The sequence below is a fragment of the Cetorhinus maximus genome, chromosome 5 (genome assembly GCF_964194155.1).
Source record: "Cetorhinus maximus chromosome 5, sCetMax3.hap1.1, whole genome shotgun sequence".
Taxonomy (NCBI): domain Eukaryota; kingdom Metazoa; phylum Chordata; class Chondrichthyes; order Lamniformes; family Cetorhinidae; genus Cetorhinus; species Cetorhinus maximus.
In genome coordinates this window covers 167,313,277-167,327,749 of record NC_135883.1, presented here as the reverse complement: position 1 = coordinate 167,327,749, position 14,473 = coordinate 167,313,277, and the positions used below count along the sequence as shown (strand labels likewise).

General features: G+C 44.1%; 1 protein-coding gene across 1 annotated transcript in view; it reads left to right on the top strand.

The window, feature by feature from the left end:
• LOC144681151 (dynein axonemal heavy chain 8-like) overlaps window positions 1-14,473 on the top strand; it is a 1,659,468-nt gene that overhangs the window by 1,569,738 nt on the left and 75,257 nt on the right. The window contains exon 64 of the mRNA XM_078542878.1: window positions 5,179-5,405. Within this exon, the coding sequence (XP_078399004.1) occupies window positions 5,179-5,405 (227 nt within the window). The remainder of the gene's footprint in view (window positions 1-5,178; window positions 5,406-14,473) is intronic.

The following is a 14,473-nucleotide window of genomic DNA, read 5'->3' as shown; positions in this document are numbered from 1 at the left end:
ATCTGACCTACCACTCATCTTTGTGCAGTTATATGCTTTTTCCTAGGTAACCTCAGATGGTGGGGCCTCACTTTAGAATTTTTCTTTTTATTGAGAATACACTTATTCTGAGAATTCTGAAATATCCTCTTAAACGTCTGCCACTGCTTCTCTATTGATCTATCCCCTAGCCTAGTATTGCAGTTCACTTCAGTTAGCTCAGCTTTCATGTCCACATTGTTGCCCTCATTTAAGTTCAAAATACTAGTCTTAGACCCACTCTTCTCCCTTTCAAACTGGATGTAAAATTCAATCATATTGTGGTTGCTGCTACCTAGGGGTGTCTTTACTCTGAGGTCATTAATTAATCCTATCACATTACACAATACCACGTCTAGTATAACCTGCTCTCTGGTTGGTTCTGGAACTTGTTTCTATCAGAAACTATCTTGAAAGCATTCTATGAACTCCTCATCGAGACTACTACTGCCAGTCTGATTTTTCCAGTTTATGTGTAGATTAAAATCACCCATGGTTATTGCTCTCCCTTTATCACAAGCACCCAATATTTCTTCTTGTATACTTTGTCCTAAATTGTGGTTACTTTTAAGTGTCTGAAGACCACTCTCACTAGTGGCTTCTTTCTCCTACTATTCTTCATCTCTATCCAAACTAATTCTACATCCTGATCTCCTGAATCAAGGTCATCTCTAACTATTGCACCAACCCCATCCTTGATCAGCCCTCAGCCTTTACCTAGCTTCTTATTCTTCTTGAATGTTGTATGCCCCTCAATATTCCGGACCCAACATTTGTCATCCTGCAGCCATGTCTCCGTAATGGCTATCAGATCGTATTTATTTAATTCAGTGTGTGCTATCAATTCATTTACTTTGTTACAAATGCTACACGCATTCAGATATAGAGCCTTTAGTTTTGTCTTTTTTTTATCTTTGTAATATCTAGTCTTGATTATTGGTATATTCTTAGATTTAATCACTCTGTCCTTTCCTGCTATTCTATGACCCTCACTTCCCACATTACTGTTATGGTGTCCTGCCTTGATTCTACCCCTTGATTTGCCACATCTACCCAAGCCTGATCCCTCACCCCCCCAACCTTGTTTAGTTTAAAGCCCGCTCCACTTCCCTAGTTATGCGAATGGCAAGAACACTCACCCCAGCATGGTTCAGGTGTAAACAGTCCCAATGGTACAGCCCCCACATTCCCCAGTACTGGTGCTAGTGTCCCACAAACCGGAACCCACTTCTCCCACACCAGTCTTTGAGCCACGTATTCATCTCTCTAATCTTATTTGCCCTGTGCCAATTTGCATGTGGCTCAGGTAATAATCCGGAGATTATTATCTTTGAGGTTCCACTTCTTAAGTTGGTACCTAGCTCCTCATACTGACTATGCAGAGCCTCCTTCTTTGTCCCGCCTATGTTGATGGTACCTACATGGACCACGACGACTGGATCCTCTCCCTCTCACTTCAAGTTCCTATCCAGCCTTGAGCAGATATCGTGAATAAAAGCAAAATATTGAAGATGCTGGAAATCTGAAATAAAAACAGAAAATGCTGGAAAAACTCAGCAGGTCTAACAGCCTCTGTGGAGAGAAAAAAGAACAGTTAATGTTTTGAGTCTGTATGACTCGAAACATTAACTATTTTTTCTCTCCACAGATGCAGATATCGTGAACCCTGGCACCGGGCAGGCAACACAGCTTTCTGGACTTTCAGTCTTTGCTGCAGAGAACAGTGTCAATCCCCCTCACTATACTGTCCCCTACTACCACTACATTCCTGTTTGCTCTCCCTGCTTAAACAGCTTCCTGTACCATGGTGCCATGGCTGGCCTGCTCATCCACCTTGCAGACCTCACTTTCATCCACACAGGTTGTGAGCACATCAAACCTGTATGGCAATTGCAAAGTCTGAGGCTTCTCCACTACTGTCTGCTCAGTCCCATTAACTACCTCACTGACAGTCACATCCTCTTGTCCCTCTCTGCTGACCAAAACAGATGGCCCTATTCTAAGAGGCGTAACGGTCTTCTGGAACAGTGTCCAGGTATTTCTCCCCCTCCTTCACGCTGCGCAGTGTTTGCAGTTCGGCTTCCAGATCAATAATCCTGATCCGGAATTCCTCACGCTGCTTACACTTTCTGCAGGCGTGTTTGTCCTGGATTGCCTTGGTGTCCAAAAGTCCCCACATTTCACAGCTGTAACATAGCACCTGTACTGCCATGGTTACCTGTTATTTAGTTCACTTAATTTCATTACTCACTTAATTAACTTAGGATAATTCCTATGTATGCCACACCTTTTTCCCCCATGCACCGAATGCCCACATAAACCTAATTCGCTCCTCACTCCAGCGTAGTTATCTGTCTCCTCACACGCCCCTTACTGATCATACAGTTTGGAAAGCCTGTCTCTTTTTCGACCCTCTGATGAGTCACTAGCTAATTTACCTTCCTGCTACAGTGATTCACACCACTTGGACGAACTGCTTTCAGGTAATTGACAGATAACTGCCACTCCAGGCAGTTCTCTTCTTATCGAGCTAATCTAACTTACTTGAAGGTTAGTACAGTGTCAGATCTTGATTCTTAATCTATAGTTAAAACCTGAAAAGGACTTACCATGTGAACCTAATTCGCTACTCACTCGGTCTCCGTCTCACCAGGCATGCTCACCTGTCTCCTCGCACGTCCCTTGCTGATAATGGGAGCGGAGGTTTTAATCTGAAATTGTTGAACTCAATGGTGAGTCTAGGATGCTGTAAAGTACCTAGTCGAAGGTTGAGATGTTATTCCTCAAGCTGATGTTGAGTTTCAAAGGAGCAGTTAGGAGGCCAAAGACAGGGTCCTGAGTTTTTAGCATGGCGGGGGTTCTCCCCTCCCTGCCGACTCCGACAGCCCCGCTGCCATTTTACATTCTAACAAGCATTGATTAGCATAAGGCAGGATTTCCGCCCCTCTCTTAGGAGAGGCGCGGGCCAATCAAGTTGGCTGGCAGCTCTGCAGTCCCTCCAGCAACAGCGCAGCAGTAACCGGAAGAGGTGCTGCACAAAGCTGCCTGAGACTACATCCTGGGAACCAGAGAAAAACATAACTGTTAGGGGTCCCAGGGCGGAAAAGGTATGGAAGGCCTCAGGGGGTTATTAGGGGGGCGATCAGGATCTCAGAGGATAGGCCAGAGGTGGAAGGAGGCCTGGTGGTCACTGGGCCTTAAGGGGAGGGCACTCCCAGTCAAAAAGGGGCTTCTGATGAAGGCATCCCCCCACCACCCCACCCCACCCTACCCCGCCCTCTTCCTGCCCGAGATCAACTTTTTTTCATTTCCGGTTTAAAAATTGAGGCTGAGTGGGAAATGACCCTTAAGTGGCCATTAATTGGTCATTTAAGGGCCTCGATTGGGCCAAGGTCGGGCCTCCCATCCAAGGCCCTTCCTGCCCCAGCGTAAAACCGCTGTGAAGTTAGGGCAGGTGGGAAACTGGAGTAAATCCTGTCCATGCAATTTCACGTCCCCCACCATCTCAGAACCTCCTGGGGGGAGCGTGACATTCTAGCCCGGGTGTGGGAATGGGATGGAGTTTTAAAGTGACGTGCATGTGGATTGTTCCAGAGATGTTCCACAAAGTGGCCACCTAAACTGTGTTTGGTCTCCCTAGTGTAGAGGATACTGCATCAGGAGCAACAAATACAGTGCACAAAATTGAAAGAAATACATCTAAATCACAGTTTTATCTGGAAGAAATGTTTTAGGCCTTGGAAAAGAGGAGGTAAAAGGGCAGGTGTTACACCTCCTGCACTTGCATTTGAAGCTGCTGTGGCAAGGGGGTGTCTGATGGGTAGGGGTGGTTGAGGAGTGGACCAGCATATTGTGAAGGGACCAGTTCCTTCAGAATGTTTTTTTTAAATTCAAGTCAAGGGGAACCAAGGGGAAAGGGTTGAAAGCAGAAATGTGGGAAATAAAAAGTTCCATAAAAGTCTGAGTGTTGCAGTGGGAGTTCAGATTAATGTTATGCAAATTCAGCTTTCTGCTATGCAAGCTCAGACAGCAGTTGTCATGGCTGTGGATAGCAGTGTTCAAATGGTCTTGCAGAGTGTAACAGTGGTCCAGCAATCTGCCCTCCTACAGATTATTAGGATTGTTGAAGGCGATGCCCCTCAGGAGTGGCAGTGGCTCCATGGAGCAGGAGCCTGCTATCCTTTCTCAGGGTGACAGCAGCTGGGAATGGTATTTGCCACATAGCCTGAAGATTGTCCAGGCCTTGCTGCATTGGGCCAGGAATGCTCATTATCTGAGGAGTTGTGAGTAGAATTGAACACTGTGCAATCGTCAGCAAACATCCCAACTTCTGACATGATGGAGGTAAGGTCATTGATGAAATATTTGGAGATGATTGGGCCTGGGGCAATACAGCGATGTCTTGGGCTGAGATGATTGGCCTCCAGCAACCACAACCATCTTGCTTTGTGTTAGCTATGACTCCAACCAGTGAAGAGTTTTGTCCTGATTTCCATTGACTTCAATTTTGCAAGGGTTCCTTGATGTCAAGGGCAGTTACTTTCAACTCAGCTCTGGAATTCAGCTCATTTTTCCATGTTTGGATTAAGGCTGTAATGTGTACTGGAGCTAAATATCCCTGGTGGAACCCAAACTGAGCATCAGTGAGCAGGTTATTTCTGAGTAAGTGCTGCTTAATAACACTATCAACTACACTTTCCATCGCTTTTCTGATGACTGATGGGTGGTAATTGGCCAGATTGCATTTGCCCCATTTTTATGTTAAACCTATAAAGCCTTATTAAAGTATTGAAATTGCTAGCCTGATTCCTCGGAGAGGGCTGGCTGGCCACCTTCTGTCTGGCTTCCATTAAATGCAGAAGTGGATGGGTAGGATCTGGGTTGGGATCAAATTTTGAGATTTTTAAAAGTTACTACCCGGTTTGACCCTTGCTCACATGTTTTTAGGGCTTTAATTCAACCTGCTTCCTGTTTTACTCATCCACAGGTGCTGCCCAACCTGCTGAATATTTCCACTATCTTTTGTTTATATTTCAGATATCCAGCTTCCACAGTATTTTTTTTTTCTTTTGTATCATTGTAGAGTGGCTAGTTTATTTAAAAATATGAATTTTTTAATGCATATTTCTAAGCCAGCTGTTCCTTTTGTTTTGATGTTAGGTTGGTGAAAAGTTTCGATCACGTGCGCTAAAGTTCCCTGGTCTGATCTCTGGTTGCACTATGGATTGGTTCAGCCGTTGGCCAAGAGAGGCATTGGTTGCTGTCTCTAACTATTTCCTTTCTGGCTTTTACATTGCTTGCTCAGACGAGATCAAAACCCAACTTGTGGCAACAATGGGTGTCTTTCATGACAGGGTCTATCAAACATGCGAGGACTATTTTCAGAGGTATGTTCTGATTAGCATTGATTGATTTATTGATGACATTTAAAAACAGTAGAAACTGAGGCTGGTCAACTTGATTAATTTGTCAGTTTCTGTTTTAAACAAATGGTGAAATCTACAATTTACAAGTATTTCATCACACAGGTACTAGTTTCATAAATAGGCAATGTCAACAAAGACCAGCTTCACTCTGTGGGCTTTTTAGCCTGGCAAGGATGTTCCTGAGAGGAAATCTTTATCTCATGTATATATAGATGGTAGATAAAGGTATTGAAAAAGTAAATCTGGTATATTATTTTGAAGTAAATTGTGAGATTAGGATAAAGGGACATAGTTTCAACCTTGGAAAAGTTAGATTTAAGACTGATACCATCTAGTCTTTTGCAAAGGAAATAATCAACACTTAGGAATGGACCTCTGGTAGAACAGTAAAGGCAAAACTCCTGGAAACACAGAAGGAACAATTTGATGCTGCATTGTGGAATTTGTAGATTCTTTCTGGATGGATGATCAATGAATTATCACAGCCATAATTATCCTGAGATTACTTCTTCCGGGTCAATTAATTTTGCATCAGCAATTTTTCTCATATTATGAACAATTTCTCTCAGAAAAACCTGAAGAAAAACTGTTAAATCTCCCCTTAACCTTCTCTGCTCTCAGGGGGACAATCCCAGCTTCCCTAGTCTCTCCACCTAACTGAAATCTCACTCCTGGTACCATTTAAGTGAACCTCTCACCCTCTGCAAGGCCTTGACATCCTTCCTATAGTGCGGCATCTGAATGGATCACAATACTCCATCTAAGGCCTAACTAGTGTTTTATCTGATCCAATTTCTCCATGCCCTTTTCCCTTACTGTGGCAGCAACCTTTCCTTTAGTGAAGACATTAGTAAATTACATATTTAGCATTGTAGCCATGCCCTATGCCTTTTAAGATTTCCTTTTTGTTCGTTTTGCAGCACCATCCTTCCTATCCACGTTTTTACTATTTATATGTTGAGAAAAGACATTAGTGTTTCCTATCAGGTTATTTGCTAATCTTTTCTCATATACTCTCTTTGCCCTACTTATTTCCCGTTTCACTTTTTTTCTGCAGCTTCTGGCCACAAAATCTTATTGCGCAACACTGGCATTATCAGCACTGTGAGCACAGTTTCAAGTCTAAAATGGTGTAGGTGGTGCATGTACAAGCTTATGCTGCAGGCTGCACCAGATGTCATTTTGGGCAGGTTCCTTAGTGAGGGCAGTGGAAGCGCGCAGTGGAAGTATGAAGGATAGGCAGATCATTAGCTTAGCAATAACCTGCTCACTGATGCCCAGTTTGGGTTCCGCCAGGGTCAATCAGCTCCTGACCTCATTACAGCCTTGGTTCAAACATGGACAAAAGAGCTGAACTCCCAAGGTGAGGTGAGAATGACTGCCCTTGACACCAAGGCAGCATTTGACCAAGTGTGGCATCAAGGAGCCCGAAACAAACTGGAGTCAATGGGAATCATGAGGAAAATGCTCCACTGGTTGGAGTCATACCTAGCACAAGGAAGATGGCTGTGGCTGTTGGAGGTCAATCATCTCTGTTCCTGGAAATCACTGCAGGAGTTCCTCAGGGTAGTGTCTTCAGCCCATCAATGACTTTCCTTCCATCATAAGGTCAGAAGTAGGGATGTTCGCTGATGATTGCACAATGTTGAACACCATTCGCAACTCAGATACCGAAGCAGTCCATGTCCAAATGCAGCAAGACCTGGATAATATCCAGGCTTGGGCTGACAAGTGGAAAGTAACGTTCGTGCCACACAAGTGCCAGGTAATGACCATCTCCAACAAGAATAACCATCGCCCCTTGACATTCAATGGCATTACCATCACTGAATCCCCCCCTATCAACATCCTGAAGTTACCATTGACCAGAAACTGAACTGGACTAGCCATATAAATATTGTGGCTACAAGAGCAGGTCAGAGGCTAGGAATCCTGCAGCAAGTAACTCACCTTCTGACTCCCCAAAGCCTGTCCACCATCTACAAGGCACAAGTCAGCAGTGTAATGGAATACTTTCCACTTGCCTGGATGAGTGCAGCTCCCACAACACTCAAGAAGCTTGACACCATCCAGTTAAAGCAGCCTGCTTAATTGCCACCACAAATATTCACTGCCTCCACTACTGACGCACAGTGGCAGCAGTGTGTGCCATCGACAAGATTCACTGCAGGAACTAACCAAGGCTCCTTAGACAGTACCTTCCAAACCCATGACCGCTACAATCTGGAAGGATAAGGGCAGCGACAGATGTGAACACCACCACCTGGAAGTTCCTCTCCAAGCCACTCCCCACCCTGACTTGGAAATATATCACTTCACTGTCGCTGAGTCAAAATCCTAGAACTCCCTTCCTAACAGCACTGTGGGTGTACCTACCCCACATGGACTGCAGCAGTTCAAGAAGGCAGCTCACCACCACCTTCTTGATGGCAATTAGTGATGGGCGATAATTGCTAGCCTAGCCAGCGACACCCACATCATATGAATTAATAAAAATAAATGTGTCAGTCAGCGTGTAATGCTGATTTGACTCTAGCAGTGTTTCTTCAACCTCAACGCTCCAATTATTCCCATTCAGAGCCTCATATAGCTGAGCATGTATTCAACAACAGGAAGAGCCCCATCAGCATTATTTAAAGGGCTCACCAGGTTAATTGCTGATTGATTTCTGCTGGCTATTGCTGGTCTATTTGAAATGTTTGACAGATTGTACTACTATTTAAAGTTAGCAATGTCTACGGGGAGTCGTGTGGCATTTGGTGAATGCCTTGGTTCTCTCATCAAAGGTCCTTCTCACTTACTTTGCTGCTGTAGCTTCTATCCCTGTTGGTTGTATCATGACAGAGAAAATTAGGACATGCCACACATAATATTACAAGCTTCTCAAAGAGAGGGTAGAAGGAGAAAGAGTGGGAGGGGGAGAACAGCTCTTAGCAGAGGGCCATATCCATATCCACCCAGGATCTTCAGTTAATCTTTCTCTTATGTCAACCTCAGCAAGGAACAGCTTATGCCATCATTGTTTAATTCGGGAAGTGCTCACTAACATATGCCACCTATTGCAGACAGACTTTCAGGCTCAGAGCAGGTGGTGCTGCAAGTGACTGTAAAAGTACCCAGAGTCTTCAACTTTTCACATCAGCCTCCTTCCACACTAGACTAGGCAACATCTCCAAAATCTTATTGTTTGCTATTCACTGATAAGGGAAGCCGCTAATGCTCTGCATGCAGAGAGAGAAACAGGTGGAGTGAGTGTATGCTATGGCACAGACTTCCTGATTGTGCAAGTTGCCATTACAGGTGGACACCAGAGAGCTTGCTCAGTATCCAGGCAGCAGCCCTTATTCTGTGGCAGCAGGTTGTTCCATCAGAATTTGAGCCATCACAAGAGACTAGGTCGTGGCTACTGGGATAGTAGTCAACGAGGGGTTTCCACTGACCATCTGACTCATCACTCTGGTGCATAAACCATGCACAGATGCGCAGCATTCATGTAATTAGAGCCATGTCAAACCTTGGAGTGCTTAAGCTGTGCTTCGGCTGCCTGGGCCACTCTGGAGAAGCCCTGCAGTATGCTGCAGAGTGTGTATCACAATTTATCATGGTCCGCTGCATCCTACACAACCTCACTGTCATGTATATAAAAAGCAGCTGAGGAGGAGGAGGGGTGACTAAAAAATCCCCTTCCCAGCTGAGTTGTCCATCATTGGCTCACCCAACTGCAGTTCCAGTTGAATACTACCCGAATTCTCCGTTCACCAGCATTCCCACACCTTCCCTCTGTTACTGACCATCACAACTATCTCTTAGCTACAAAGCTGAAATAAAAGCCACCACAAAAGAAATATTCCAAACCAACTTTATCAATCAAACCATTCAGTATTTTATACAAAATTCAATTATTATTTTTTTCCATTCCCTTCCATGTCTTTGCCTGTTCTGTGGTTTCTGCTTGTGTTGCAATGGAAGCTGAGACATCAACTATCAGACTCTCCATGATGGTTTGGTCCACAAGTTTGATAATGGAGTTCGCTCCAATTCCACACCAGAAATGACAGCTCCAAGTTCTGTGCAAAGCCTTGTACATTATTGGTGATGGGTCCTTCTGTGCTCCTTGACAATGACACAGGTTTACTAGCAGAGCTGTCACTGCACCAAACATTATGGCCTGAATTTTCACTCCTGGGTTTGGAGCCATGAGTGGGGACAATTCCTCGCTGCACGAACCACACCCAGGAAAAAGTGCCCTCAAATCTCTGATTTTCATTCCAGGGGAACAGGGTGAAATGGGAACAAAAACAGGAAATGCTGGAAAAACTCAGCAGGTCTAGCAGCATCTGTGGAGAGAGAAACAGAGTTAACGTTTTGAGTCCGTATGACCCTTCTTCAGAGCAGGTGAAATGGGAGTCATGCCTGCTACCCCTGGAACGGTTCAGAGGCAGCACAGGGATTGTCGGGTGTGGAGGTGGGCTGGGCAAAAAGGGCCACCTCGGTGCTCCGGCACTGCAAAAATGTGACCCTTTGTAGCCCCTGCACCAACTCATGCCGACCCATGTCCCCACCCTCCATGCTAACTCACCCAGTGTCTACCATGGGTGGACTTCAGGAACCATGCTGAGATTAAATACAGTTCTTAAGTGTCTATTGCTGGATTCACTATTTAAAAAAAACACTTTTTGATTTTAAAATATCACTACATTTAACTTCCTTTAATTCTTAAAAGAACAAACATTTGTCTTTATGATCCAACTTCAAAGGCTTTATAAGCACTTGGAGCTGTCAGTCAAACTTTTAACTGACCAGGTATCCCATTGTGATAATGATAGGTTGTGAAATCAGTCATTTAGCACTAATCCTGTAATGGTAGCATTCAAGCTTATGTCAACAGACAGTGAAATATCAAGCACTAATTTTTTAACAGACAATTTATTTCTTCAAATATTTAAAGGGCGGGAGATTTAAATGTCTTGACTGCTTGACTGCTCCATTTGGCAGCTCTGCTGACAATTCCATTTGACAGCTTCCATTGACAGCTCCCTTTGACAGCCCTATTGACAATGTCAGTGAGCTTGACAGTTCCAATGAGTTTATTCACTTTTTACACACATTCATGTCCGCTGTTAACAATCTCAAAGGGCACTCAACTTCTCCCAAAGGGCACATGACCTCTCCCAAAGGTGTCCCAAGACCATATCCAAAAGGGTACCTTACCTCTCCAAAAGGGTATCCTACCTCTCCAAAAACTCCAATAAGACCATTAGACCATAATCGTAGGAGCAGAAGTAGGCCATTTGGCCCATTGAGCCTGCTCTGCCATTCAATGAGATTATGGCTGATCTGATAATTCTCAACTCCATTTTCCTGTCTTTTCCCCGTAACCCTCGATTCCCTTAATGATTAAATATCTGCCTTTCTCAGCCTTGAATATACTTAACGATCCAGCATCTACAGCCCTCTGCGGTAAAGAATTCCACAGATTCACTACGCTCTGAGAGAAGAAATTGCTCCTCATCTCTGTCTTAAATGGGTGACCCCTTACACTGAGATTATACCCTCTGGTCCTAGAATCTCCCACAAGGGGAAACAACCTCTCAGCATCTACCCTGTCAAGCCACCTAAGAATTTTTTATGTTTCAATAAGATCGCCTCTCATTCTTCTAAACTCCAAAGAGTACAGGCCCAACCTACTCAACCTTTCTTCATAAGAAAATCCCTCCATACCCGGGATCAACCTAGTGAACCTTCTTTGGACTGCCTCCAATGCCAGTGCCAGACCTTCTCCTACCAGGACTAATGTGCACACATCATATTTTCTTGCGAAATCAGATTGGACTGAAGGCAGCTACACTTATACATGTGCAGCTTCCTCTGTGAGCTATGGATGTGTAAAATTTGACCTGTTCTGTTTGCCACACCCAAGCATAAACGGTAGAGACCGGGTTCAGGGACCCGAATTCCAGATTCAAGCCTCTTCGGCCTTTATTTATTCATTCATGGGCTATGGGCACACTGTCTAGGCCAGCATTTATTGCCCATCCCTAATTTCCCTCGAAAAGGTGGTGGTGAGCCACCTTCTTGAACCTCTGCAGTCTATGTGGTGTAGGCACACCCACAATGCTGTTAGGGAGGGAGTTCCAGGATTTTGACCCAGTGACAGTGAAGGAAATGCGATATATTTCCAAGCCAGGATGGTGTTTGACTTGGAGGGGAATTTCCAGGTGGTGGTGTTCCCATGCTGCCCTTGAGCTTCTAGGTGGTAGAAGTCACGGATTTGGAAGGTGACGTTGAAGGAACCTTGGTGAGTTGCTGCAATGCATCTTGTAGATAGTACACACTGTTGCTTCTGTGCAACAGTGGAGGGACTGAATGTTTCAAGGTGAGAGAATATAACAGTAAACTTGCCAGGAGTATAAAAACAGATTGTAAGAGTTTCTACAAGACTGCAAAAATAGAAGATCAAGGCAGAAGTAATCATTCGTGCATGAGAGGCTGAGGCAGATATTGTAATGAGGGATAAGGAAATGGCACAACATTAAACAAATATTTTGAATCTGTTTTCAAAGTGTAAGACACAAAAAAATACCAAAATTATTGAGGAACCTAGACGTTAATGAGAGGGAGGAACTTAAAGTAATTAAGATCAATAGAGGAACAATACTCGTGAAACTAACAAATTAAAAGCAAATTTCCTGAGCCTAACAGCCTATATCCTAGGGTTCTAAAAGAATTGACAGCAGAGATAGTGGATGCATTGGTTGTAATCGTCCAATATTCCTTAGATTCTACAACAATCCCAGTGAAGTGGAAGGTGGCCAATATAACTGTGCTATTCAAGAAAGGTGGGACAGAGAAATCTGGAACTCCAGTAAGCCTTGACAGCTGGAATCTATTAATAAGGAGGTGTTAACAGGGTACTTTGAAAATCTTAACATGATTAGGATGAAGGGAAAATTGTGTTTGACAAATTTAATAGATTTTCTAAGGGTAGATAAAGGGGCACCAGTGGATGTAGTATACATAGAATTCCAAAAGGCATCTGACAAGATGCCACGTAAGACATTTACACAAGATTAGGGCATAGTTAGAGGGTTTGCTGATGGACAGAGAACAGGTGTAAACAAGGCATTTTCAAATTGGCAGACTACAACTTGTGGACTGCCATGTAGATCAGTGCTGGGACCTTAGCTATTTACATTCCACATTTATGACTTAGGCCAAAGAGACTGAGAGTGATGTATCTAAGTTTGCTGATGATACAAAGCTAGGTGGGACAGTAAGTTGTGAAGAGGACACAAACAGCTTGCAAAGGGATATAGGCCTTTCCAGCAATGCTGATATAAATAAAAAGACAGGTTAGGTTAGTGGGCATTAAGGTGGAATATTGAATATAATGTTGGCAAATGTGAATAATAGAAAAGCAGAATATTTTTTAAATAGTGAGAAACTTTTAAACTGTCTTTTGGAAGTACAGAATTTGAGTATTGTTGAAAAAGGAGAAATGCTGCCAAAGCTTTCATCAGAACAGACTCAAGAATGTCAAATTTCAAAGGGAGCAACAATTAATGCTGCATGAGAAAAGTATTTTGATTGGTTGGCAAGTCAATTCTGAGTTATTGAGGCATTGCCATGGAGAATGTACCAGGAAACTATTGTCTCTCATGCTTTTATTTAATTCGAAAAAGGCACAATGCCTGGATATTTGCCTTTTCCCTGCAGAGGATAAATCCCTGCATTTGAATATATGTAACTTCAGCAGATATAAGTGAGCCACATTGAGAGTCAGACTGACAATCTTAAATTGGTTGTTAGTGTAATTCTTAACATGCTCAGGATTGTTCAACAAGTGCTGTCCAATCACAAAATCACATCTAATGTTCAATATTATGCTTGCTAGAAGCTATATAGAATGGTATGTAGGGGGCATGGTATAAGATTTGGTCAAATTTTTACATTTGGTCAGGTTATATCAAACTGTCGGCGTGACATTAGTCGTCTCAATTTCTCTGCTCCTCTCACCCATTCTAATCTGTCTCTCTCTGAACTCACTGCACTCCGTTCTCTCAGGTCCAACCCCAACATTGTCATCAAACCCGCTGACAAGGGTGGTACTGTTGTTGTCTGGCGCATTGACCTCTACCTCGCGGAGGCTGAGCGTCAACTCGCAGACATTTCCTCCTACCTCTCCCTGGACCATGACCCCACCACAGAACATCAAGCCATTGTTTCCAGGACTGTCACTGACCTCATCTCCTCTGGAGATCTTCCTCCCACAGCTTCCAACTTGAAAGTCGCCCAACCTCGGACGGCCCGCTTCTACCTCCTACCCAAAATCCACAAACAGAACTGTCCTGGCAGACCGATCGTGTCAGCCTGTTCCTGCCCCATTTCTCGTTATCTTGACTCCCTTCTCTCTCTCCTTGTCCAGTCCCTTCCCATCTACATCTGTGATTCCTCTGACACCTTACGTCACATCAACAATTTCCAGTTCCCTGGCCCCAACCGCTTCCTCTTCACCATGGATGTCCAATCCCTCTACACCTCCATCCCCCACCAGGATGGTCTGAGGGCCCTTAGCTTCTTCCTTGAACAGAGGCCCCAACAATCCCTATCCACCACTACTCTCCTCCGTCTGGCTGAACTTGTTCTCACACTGAACAATTTCTCCTTTAACTCCTCTCACTTCCTCCAAATAAAAGGTGTGGCTATGGGTACCCGCATGGGCCCCAGCTATGCCTGTCTCTTTATGGGGTATGTGGAACATTCCTTGTTCCAGTCCTACTCCGGCCCCCTCCCACAACTCTTTCTCCGGTACATCGATGATTACTTCGGTGCTGCTTCATGCTCTCGTCGGGACGTGGAAAAATTTATTAATTTTGCTTCCAATCTCCACCCTTCCATCATTTTCACATGGTCCATCTCTGACACTTCTCTTCCCTTCCTTGACCTCTCTGTCTCAATTTCTGATGACAGACTGTCCACCAATATCCATTACAAGCCTACCGACTCCCACAGCTACCTCGACTACAGCT